This window comes from Orbicella faveolata, unplaced genomic scaffold, assembly GCF_042242905.1.
Source record: "Orbicella faveolata isolate gen_17 unplaced genomic scaffold, um_ofav_v1 contig_34, whole genome shotgun sequence".
Classification (NCBI taxonomy): domain Eukaryota; kingdom Metazoa; phylum Cnidaria; class Anthozoa; order Scleractinia; family Merulinidae; genus Orbicella; species Orbicella faveolata.
In genome coordinates, this window is record NW_028301563.1 from 882,937 (window position 1) to 893,264 (window position 10,328).

Consider the following 10,328-nt stretch of genomic DNA (forward strand, 5'->3'; position numbering starts at 1 on the left):
ATGTCGACATCCGTTCGATCTCTCAACCTCCGCATGTATCGATCTCGTATCGCGTTCATCAACTCGGTACCGGTCCTCGGCGTGAATTCCAGATCACCCTCTCTCGTCACTCCAGAGACCTGCGTGTATAGGTTTCGATCTGCATTCACCATATCGATCCACCAGATTTCAAATAGAAGAGAATCTTTCAAACCCATCTTACGTGCCATGGACGGAAACGAGAGGTCGCTGATACCCACTTTCCATCCCGACTCTCTCAACTGTAATGGGTTCGGCAAACGATTCTTGAAACTGTTGGCCTTGTTGTCCGTGAACTCGTTCGTGCTGGCATTGCTCATCAGTTGCACGTAAAAGTCGTCGGCATACTCATTCATCCTTGAAGTGTAATGTCACCGACGTCACACCCAAGGTAAAGTCCACCAATCTTCCGTCGTTCTCGGCCAATTGCACCTCCACTATATCCAAAACATTACTGCGCACAGGTTTATATTGAATCTGATTCGGTTCGTACGTCGTCTTGATCGGGTCGTGGGGAACTTCTCTCAAGAGGTCCGTCACTCGATTCCCCGTGACGGTGCTACGACCTACATTCGAATACAGGTACATGGGACTGCGAGGCGGAGGGAGGTCCGGATGGACACTGATTCCCTGGTATACCTTAACGTATTCCTCGTCCAGGTAACTGAAGTGCCAGTTGCAATAGGGACTGAGCTGTAACGCTCCACTGTCCGTCAAATTCCAGAAATTAGTGGAGCGAGCAGTGTCATCGTTTATCCAATCTTTTTTGAAACCAACTGGTACGACGTCGTTTTGAAACACCTTCACCATATTCGTAGTCATTCGAACCACGTCGTAGCCTTCCTCCTCAATCCATCCCAGCGTCTTGGTCAATTTAGGACCAAACAACACCTTAGGACGCCGTCGGTCTCTGGACTCGTCGAGGAACGTGTCGGTATTGTCCAGAATCAAATCGTTCCCCTCCCATCTGAACACGGGGTAGTATTTTTTCCCATCCGGAGCTTGCAGACTTTCATTGCCGCGTTCCATATAGCGTGTCAAACGGTCATTCAGGCGGTTGATGAGGTATTTCATGAGAGATTTACCACTCGTCACCTTACTTCGGTCTTGGTGAAGATCCTTCCCCTTGATTTCAAACGACACTCGGTAACGCGATGGAATCCACGACCCATCGGAAGTTATGATAAACGTTTCGATGGTCCACTCAAAATGACACAATAGATCGTCATCGTCAAAGTTGTGCGATTGAGGGACTGGTACTTGATGCGGTCGTGCAGGTGGTATCGGGTAAGAAACCCTCGCCAATCCCACTTTCCATTCCTTGTCGGTTTCAAACAGGAGCGGGTAAGGCAGACGATTCTTGAAACTGTTGGCCTTGTTGTCCGGAAACTCGCTTGTGCTGGCATTGCTCAAGAACTGCACGTAAAAGTCTTTCATTTTTGTCTTGGCTTTTTGGTCACGTACAAGCCTTTTTTATCCACCCAACTGTCGTACTTGACTGGCCAACCTTTCCAACGCACCAAGACTTTATCCCCTTTCCGTTTGACGATCTTGTCGATGCGAAACAGATCGTCGTCTTTCACGGACACCTTTTGCAAATCTTGCACGTAAAACGTGCCTTCGACCGACGTCCCATCCCATTCTTCCACCTTGTACGTAGTGACCTTACCAGGACGCACCCTGCGTATCACAAACACCTCTTCGGTCCAACCGGGTAAATACCTTTTCTTGAATTGTCGGAACTTCTTGTTCAGTCTCACATGATCACTGACTTTCAGTGGAGGTCGTCTCGATTTTTTTCCCTTTTTCTTCCCGTAAAGAGTCTCCCACACGTCCTCGCTATTGCCTAAAGTCACTTGATCGGGAGCCATCTTGATACTGCGATGATACGATCGATTGTACCCTTGGACCAAATCTTGTAACACGGGTACAAACTTCATCGTATTCTGCACGGTGAAGTACCGGTACAAACGTTCTTTCAGGGTCCGATTGAACCATTTCACCACACTGGATTTCATATCCCCCCGAGTCGAAAAATGATGAATGCCTTTCCGCTTCATCAAATCCTGAAACGTCTTGTTGTAGAATTCCTTCCCGTTGTCCGTCTGGAGATTGATGGGTTTTCTACCTCCTTTCAAGATCTTATCCATGGCCTCCGTCACCGGTTTACCCGTCTTGCTCTTCAAGGGTTGGACCCAGGCGTGCTTGGAAAACACGTCCACCACCGTCAAGAGATAATGATACCCTCGATTGTACCTGGCGATATTGATCACCTCGATCAAGTCGGCCGTCCACTGCTCGTCGATTCCGAACACCACCACCACGACCGTGGGAAACCGACGACGTCTGGGTTTGTGCAACGAGTACCCCGAATCCCGTTGCAGGACCTCGCGAGCATGTCGCACCGAGATCTTATTGGCCTTGGGGAATCGCGTCAGACCACCCAGACTACCGGGTCTAGAAGGATCCCGATACCGTCCCAGTAACGTCCCGGTCGAAAGCGGCTTCTTCTTTTGACCTTTCTTCATAATCGCCAAAGTTTGTAAACGCAGTCTCCACAACTCGAAACGTTGCTCCCGTACCTCGAGATACTTCTTAAATGAATCGGGTTGCTGTTTCAACCACAAGATATAAACGACAAAACGCATCACGTTGGGTTCGACGTCAGTATAGTCAAACACCTCCAAGGGCGAATCACTGAAATGGTCAGGGATGGGTTCACCTTTACCGTATCGCGCATAGACTCTAGTGCACTTGGAACACAAGGAAGTCCAACTCCATCAATCGGCCATGGTCTCACACACTCTCGAGATCAACCAACTCAAGACACGAGACATGATAATTTGAACCCAATTTTTTTTTCAACTTTCTTATATGTACAAAAAACGTCGTGCCTGATTGGTTCTTACGAAAAACAGATCTGATTGGCTATCGAAAAAGAAGGCGAAAGACTAGTCTGAATCTGTAAAGTATTCAGCATGTTCATTGTTCTTACAATCTTGGCTATACTCTTCATCATAGTCCTCTTCAAAGGTATCCATGGCATAATATTTACAATTTCTAAAACAACAATCACTTTTACCGGGTCTCCACCTCAGGGCTTCCTCCTGGTCCCCATTCACATAAAATGCTTGTCGCATACTCTCCTTGCACCCATCTTACAGTTCATTCCGATCAGCCTCAAGGCCACGAAAGAAAAACCGATCCCTCCACAGATCACGCTGACGCATGACATCATCGATCAACTCTTCCAACTTCAGACATGTTTCCTTGTGATCGCACCTGTTGAAAGTCAGTATCTCCTCCACCCTGGGACTCTTGTCTGACTCCAACACCCGTCGTGACAGGTCACGAGTGAACCGCAAGGGTTCAAACAGATCACGGATGGCGTCACCCATCATGTACGAGAGGTTATCAGTGGCAATCAAACAGGAACGCCCTGCGTCCAGGGTGGGATCCCGACAATGAATAAATCTGAAATGGTTGGTACAACTTCTATACATCACGCGACACCACTCACCGCAGAAAAGGTACACCTTTTCGTTCCTCTTCATTAACTCCAAAATCGTACCACCCCAGTCAGGACGACGTCTCATCAAGAGCTCAAAAGACCACAGACAATCGGGTATAGTCCCTAACGGTTCGAAGAGATTGTCAAAAATGTACATGTCCACTTTTGCATCCGGAATGGCATCGAGATCTCTTAAAGTGTATACCTTCTGATCCACAGTCTGCTCCACTAGTTCCCGAATCTGGTTAGAGTTGCTATAGTAAGTCATCTTGAAACCCACCCTCAGACAGCCTCGTTAAACTTCTTTCCTTCTAGATCCGCTCGCTTCGTGATCTCCAAGCCCGACAAATGAGGATAGCTCTCTCTGTCGCACCAGTCAATCAAGTGCCTCTGAAGCCTATAATACAAAGGGGAGACAAGACGTAACTCCAAGTCAAATATCTTCACATGTAACGGTCTTTCGCCTTCTTTTTCGATTGTATCCAAAACGTCAGAAGCTCGATTCAAATTTCGTCTCAGATCTTCAATAATCTCTTCCAAGTCTCTGTCATCCAAAATCCTATGGGTCATCACTGCACCAAGAGCAAGTCGAGAATGATTCACCGCGTCAAACGGGCTCCTTTTATACCCGCGGCGCACCCCACTTTCACTCAGTACACGTACTTTCACGGATCACGCGCCATTTTCAGATCCACCAATCGCAATGAAGACCGTCACATGATCCCATCACACCACACGTCCACGATTGGTCGTAAAAAACGTCCATAAAGTCGAACCACGCATTCCATCACGAGTCACTTTTCAGCAGGCATCGTGGATTCACACGTCGAACCCGACAGGAAAAAGAGAAAATCATCCAAAAAGAAGGAGGCACGTAAGAAACTGAAACTGGTCCTACCCAAGAGAGTGGAAGGAGAAGGAGGTAAACTACAATCCACATTAGATAGATGGTTATTCAAAAAACCTCGTGCCAGACTACGTTTCAATGAACGCGTCCTCTTCAAAGAGATCACACCAGACTCTGTCAGTTGGACCACCGTACCTCTCAAAGGCTTCTCGCAGCCATGGAGCGTCTTTTCAATCAAACGCCAAGAAGTCAAAAGCGAAATGAAAAGTAACCATTACAGGCGAAGGCAAAGACTGACCCCCAAAAACGTGCGAAAAACCACACACATCCTAAAAACCATGCTACGTGAAAACACCTTGTTGGGATACTAACTCATCTCTCTTCCTCATATAGACTCAAAGCTACCTGCCATTCAAGGCGGATGCCTGACAGTGATAAGAGAATCACCTCCTCAAACCATTCAAGTCCTGGAACCGATAGGACTCGACAAATTCAAGAAAGACAACGCCGTAGAATTACCACCTGAAGTGGACGACAAAGGAGAATTCACCGAAGTACAAGTGTTGCAGGAATTCGACCCCGATCAGTTCCTGAACCAACTGAAAACACAAGATCACACCTGCCCACGTTGCATGGTACCCATGGAATTCGGGAGTGTGAAAACACCCGAAGGTGACACCTGGTGGGAGTATTACCGATGCCCCTCTTCCAGATTCTACACCAAGTGTTATGTGACCTGTGGCGCGAACGAGGTGAGCGCCTACCTGAAACGTGTCGAAGAACAGACCCACCCCTGCTACAGGAACATTGACCCATCTCGTTTCCGATGTCTATGCAACAAGTCCCTGGTCTTAGCTACCTCCCACTCCCAGTCCAACCCAGACAGGCTCTATCTCAAGTGTCCCAAGCGTACCTGCAAGTTCTTTCAATGGATCAACGAATACCCACGAGGAGTCGCCGAAGCCATACTGATCAATGGACAGAACCCAAACTAAGAAAAGAGACACGCAGACACAGTTTTTTGTAAAAAAACACACTCTGATTTTTTTATTTCACATTTGGTAACCTATCTTCCGCATCGATCATCGATGGCATTGTGTTCTGATTACATTGGTTGAAAGTACTGTAATAAAAGTTAATGACACTGACATAACGTCTACAAGTGTTCTTTTGCCTCTGAGTCCACGTGGACTGGAACGGCTCGAAATTGTAGCATAGCATAAGTCTATGAAACGTGATCCTGTCCACGGGCAGCTTCACTTTCACGTCCCATACGAGGTTCCTACATATAGCCAGGATTGCGTTAAACAACGTTCTGCCAAAACACTTCTCGATGCTACGGTACTTGCGCTGGGTACGGGTCCAATTCTCTCTCTGTTCGTCCATAAAGAACAAGATCTGGTGCAACATCACCTCCAGCTGGCTTGAATCCTTAAACCTTGTCAACCAACGGCGACCCGCCAACAAATCCCGGATGGGGAAATTCATGGCCTTGTAAAATCGGGTCCAGGCCTCGTCCATTCGGTCAATTGCTTCTTCATAGGTAGTCTCAGGCTTTCTCGGTACATGGTTTTGCAGACCAATCTCTCTAAGGGCCATGATAGCGCTCAATACAAGTTAAAAACTCAGAGTGAAGAGCGGACGATGCTGATTCGCTTTATGCAGATCCGTTCAGCCAATCACAGATCGAGACGAAGTCACGTGTTCCAACAGACCCAGGGGATAGGAAGGTATCCCCCTAGCATGCCCACTCACGGTCGGAGACTGGACCAAGTTGCACCGTGTGTATAAAACAAGTGAGTCGGACCATTCACTTTCACTCTGAGTTTCAGTGAAGAAAAACTTGTACGAGTGCCTATTACAGAAGACTGTGGGTGTTGCTGTGGCTTCTCAAAGTACCAAGTGAGTATAGAAGTATTAGAGAGATGTAATACCGAGTTGACCACCATGAGAAAGAGAGTGCGAGAGCGGTTGAAGGACGAAGAGACCCCCTTAAACAGGGAATTTTTAGACATCATCGGGGCGGCCCTGGACCAACTAGATCTTTTGTTCCTGGAAGAGATGCTGGGGGTCTCTGACGAGGACGATATCAATGACTTAGTGACTGATGTAGACTGGGTCCACAACACATACTGTCAACTATTTCAATTTTAGACATGGAACCCACCCATTGTTACGTATGCAAGCAAACAAGACCATGCTGCCGCCAACCGATACTAGAATTGAGTAGAAAAGGGACCCATGACAAATTCGTACGCGCAATCTCGGGACCGCTGAGAGAAGCCTGGGGACTAGGGTGGGTCTATGCAACCTGTTGCAAGGTCATCTATGGCATGTACCACAATGTGGTAACCGACTGTTACGAACCCGTCTTCCTGGGAAACAGATATGAACAGGCACTGAACAGAGTCAACCATGTAAAATCTTTTCTTGATTATTATCCTGAAGAAGAAAAAGAGGGCGCCGGTCAATAGGATCGTGCACACATCCCACCATGTAATACCGGTAAGTGGAAATGTCTAATAAAAAGCTGTTTTTTGTTCCATTTTTCAGACTCCATGTCATTTCCTAACCCAAAATGTCTATGGTGTGAGGAAGGATTCACCCCCAATCACAGTATCGACGACTACTTCCTGACCAAGTGAACCGTGAATTTTGGAGAACTTCACCATGACATCTTCAAAACCAAGTCCTAAAGAGGTAACCGCTTCGATGGTCTAATGGTTAAGACGTTGAGTTGTGGCCTCAAAGACCCAGGTTCGATTCCTGGTCGGGGCATTCATTTTTTCCTTTTATTTTCCATAGAGACCCCTGGCCTGTAAAATCTATTTGGACGAACCCCACCCCGACGAAGATGTCATGCTCCTCTTTCTCACCCAACATTTTCCCCACCCATGGTACCTGAGAAGAGACCTCTCCAATGTCTGGCCCTTCGGACGCGTTTTCGAATCCTCCTCAGGCTTTCACGGAAAAGTTATCACCCCCCAAACCATGATGCTAGCCCTCGTGCACCTGGGAACCAATGACGTGCAAGCACTCAAGATGATGCAAAAAATCACACAAACCATGTACATTCTCTCACTAAAGGATCTTTATTAGTTTTTGTTACAGGCATTAAAAAACGTTTTTACTCTGGGGGTGGTTGTACAATTTCTTTCATAAATGCTTGGTACGCCAACTCTTCTCTATCGTCCCAACCGCTCTTCCACTCTTTCCATCTGGCCTCAAATCCATCCGGCAACTTCTCCAAACACACAGGGTCTTTAAACGTTCTTGACTTGTCAGCAAGCATCTTTTCAGACAGGGTCTTTCTGTACCTGAGCACCTCATCCGCCAGCTTCGTCACCTCTTTCCTCAGGACGACATCCATACTGTGAGTAACGGCGCTTTTCATTATCTTTCCAAGAATACCATCATGAACGGCATCCATCACTCTCGCTGCAAAATCTTCTTTCGACATGTCGTCTGGCAACTCCTTTTCAGAAACACTAATCACCTCCACCTTCGTCTTGCTCTCCTCTGAAGCCATCTTCTTGTCGCCGATCCACAAACAACAATGCCTACTCCAACAACTCACCGCCTTTTTATTCCCATCCGAACCCTCTACCATTGGTTCACACCTTATTTGATCAACCACGTGACAACCTCGATTTCATGCATTTTCGGACATGCACATGCGCGAGCTGTGACGTCACGGGCGCCATGTTTGCTCCACCAAGGGGCCATCTTGGATTTTACAATTTAAGAGAATGTATGGGAAAAAGCTGGTCACGTGGTATGATCCCTGGCTCCTGATTGGCTACGGCCCAAAACGAGCGCTATTGACTACTGTCTTGCAAAATACAGTAAATTTTGCAGTTTTCCAAAATTTCGTAATTTTGACAATTTTTGTAACTTGGGTGAGGCCTTCCTTGCAACCCAATGAATAAATATTGTTGATTTTGTCGATGGTCTTGCAAAATAAAGTTAAGTTCGCAGTTTTCGTAAATTTTCTAATTTTTGAAATTTTTTTCACTTCGGAGGAGTCTTCTTGTAGCCCACTGACTAAATTTCGAAGCTTTTTTTGTAGTCTTGCAAATTACAGTAAATTTGGCAATTTTTGTAACTGCGTTCAATCCTGAACGTTAGGAAGACCGTGGTGTCGTCGGCATATTGCATAATTTTTATTTCTTTTGTTTCAACATTAATTCTTTTAATTGAGCGATCTTTTTTGAGAGTTCTTATGAAAAGTTTAATGCCAATTATAAAACCAAAGCCAGACAGAGGACAGCCTTGTCTAACACCGCATTGCAAATGAAGGAAAAAAGATGCATGGCCATTGTTCATCACACAACTAGAGGCTTCATTATGCAAAACATCTACCCATTTTAAACAACCAGACAAACTGTTAAAAGGTAATGGTTGCCAATATATCCAATATAAAGCTCTGGTTCTGTAAAACTTTGTCAAACTGGTTTGTTTAAATCACAGAATGGTTAATCATGATTTGGATCTCAGTATTTCTCTAACCAGATCATAAGCGAAGATAAATGGATTGTAAGTTAACACAACTGCTTGTTGTAACGCGTCGGAGGTTGCTAAACACTAGGACAAGATCATTTCAGTAAAGTGTGACTGAAGACCCTGTTTTTACCAAAGAAAGTCCACAAACCAACTCCTCTGTAAACATGAGTAGTCCCTTAAGTAACCTCTACCTAATACCAAGTCATGGGTGGTTGATCATTCCTGCTATCCATGTCTAAAATCTTGGCTAACACTCGCCACTTGATGAGTTGGAGGAGTATGGCTATATGGCATTGCAGATTACTATTTTTGTATAGGTGGTTCAGGAGAATGAAGAACTGAAAAGATTTATACAGGACCCCAAACAATTGAAGGAAGGTAACAATGCTCTCAATTAACAGCTCAAATTTAAGCACCTGCTGTTGCAGTCTGTAGAATAGATCATGGAATACAGAGTGTGGAGTAAATAAATAAATAAGTAAATAAAATCACCTTTATTTACCCTCAGCTGTGTGCCCTCGGCGGCGACCATTAGTGTCATTACTTTTATTGGCTGTTGTCTTTTGGTGAATTTTGACTTTTTTTTGAGATTTGGAGGGAGTCTTAGGTCTAAGTGTTTGAGACACTCGCTGCTTAATTTATTTTTGACGCACCATATATCATCAGGTGGGTAAACATTCGCTTTCTGTTTGCATGCATGATTTAGTCCATGCTTTTGCAAATTATCATAAATGTCGCATTTTGGGTAATTTTTATTGGGGACTTTCATGTGACCCTTTGAATAATTTTCGTAGCTTTCGCTAATGGGCTACCAAAATCTCGTAAATATCGCAGTTTTCATAAATTTCATAAAATTCGTAGTTTTGGCAAATGTTGTTAAAGACTTTCCTGAAACCCTTTAATGAATTTTGAGGTTCCATCGATCAGCTGGCGAATTATCTTAAATTTTCCAGTTTTAAGAAATTTCGTAAAATTCGTAATTTTCATAAATTGCGTTGGGGACTTCCATGTAACCCTTTCAAAGACTTTTGTGCATTTCGTGGATGGACAGCCGAATTATCGTAAATTTTGCAGTTATTGTAAATTTTGTAATTTTCGCAATTGTCGTAACTTTAAACGGGCCTTCGTTGCAACCCTTTGAATAAATTTCATAGAGTTTGTCGGTGGTCTCGCGAATTTCAGTAAATTTGGCAGTTTTCGTCAATTTTGTAATTTTTGCAATTCTTGTCACTTTGCAGAAGCCTTCCTTGCAATCCTTTCAATAAATTTCGTAGATTCTGTCAATGGTCTTGCGAATTACAGTACATTTTCCTCGTTTTCGTCAATTTTGTAATTTTCGCAATTTTCGTAACTTTGGAGGGGCTTTCCTTGCAACCCAGTGAATAAATATCGTAGATTTTGTTGTTGGTCTTGCAAAATACAGTAAATTTTGCAGTTTTCGAAAATTTC

General features: G+C 44.8%; 2 protein-coding genes and 1 non-coding gene across 3 annotated transcripts; 1 reads left to right on the forward strand and 2 right to left on the reverse strand.

Annotated features, from left to right (window-relative positions):
* Nucleotides 1-295: 295 nt before the first annotated feature.
* Nucleotides 296-3,167, reverse strand: LOC149104220 (uncharacterized). Its single transcript, XM_089271983.1, has 2 exons — nt 1,971-3,167; nt 296-1,338 (listed from the first exon to the last, which is right to left on the reverse strand). The coding sequence occupies exons 1-2, from the start codon at nt 2,664-2,666 to the stop codon at nt 367-369; spliced, it is 1,668 nt and encodes a 555-aa protein (XP_089128109.1). The 5' UTR covers nt 2,667-3,167; the 3' UTR covers nt 296-366.
* Nucleotides 3,168-7,082: 3,915 nt separating this feature from the next.
* Trnah-gug (transfer RNA histidin (anticodon GUG)) lies at nt 7,083-7,154 on the forward strand. Its single transcript has one exon. It is a non-coding gene; the product is annotated as a tRNA-His (tRNA).
* A 349-nt stretch (nt 7,155-7,503) lies between these two features.
* LOC149104222 (uncharacterized) lies at nt 7,504-8,159 on the reverse strand. Its single transcript, XM_089271220.1, has one exon. The coding sequence runs from the start codon at nt 7,984-7,986 to the stop codon at nt 7,504-7,506; it is 483 nt and encodes a 160-aa protein (XP_089127346.1). The 5' UTR covers nt 7,987-8,159.
* Between the last annotated feature and the right edge of the window lie 2,169 nt (nt 8,160-10,328).

Coding starts and splice junctions, on each gene's coding strand:
- LOC149104222 (XM_089271220.1), bottom strand. CDS start 7,986: ATGGTAGAGGGTTCGGATGGGAATAAAAAGGCGGTGAGTTGTTGGAGT.
- LOC149104220 (XM_089271983.1), bottom strand. CDS start 2,666: ATGCGTTTTGTCGTTTATATCTTGTGGTTGAAACAGCAACCCGATTCA. Junction 1,339..1,970: donor GTTTGTACCGGTACTTCACC/GTGCAGAATACG, acceptor GAAACCGACAAG/GAATGGAAAGTGGGATTGGC.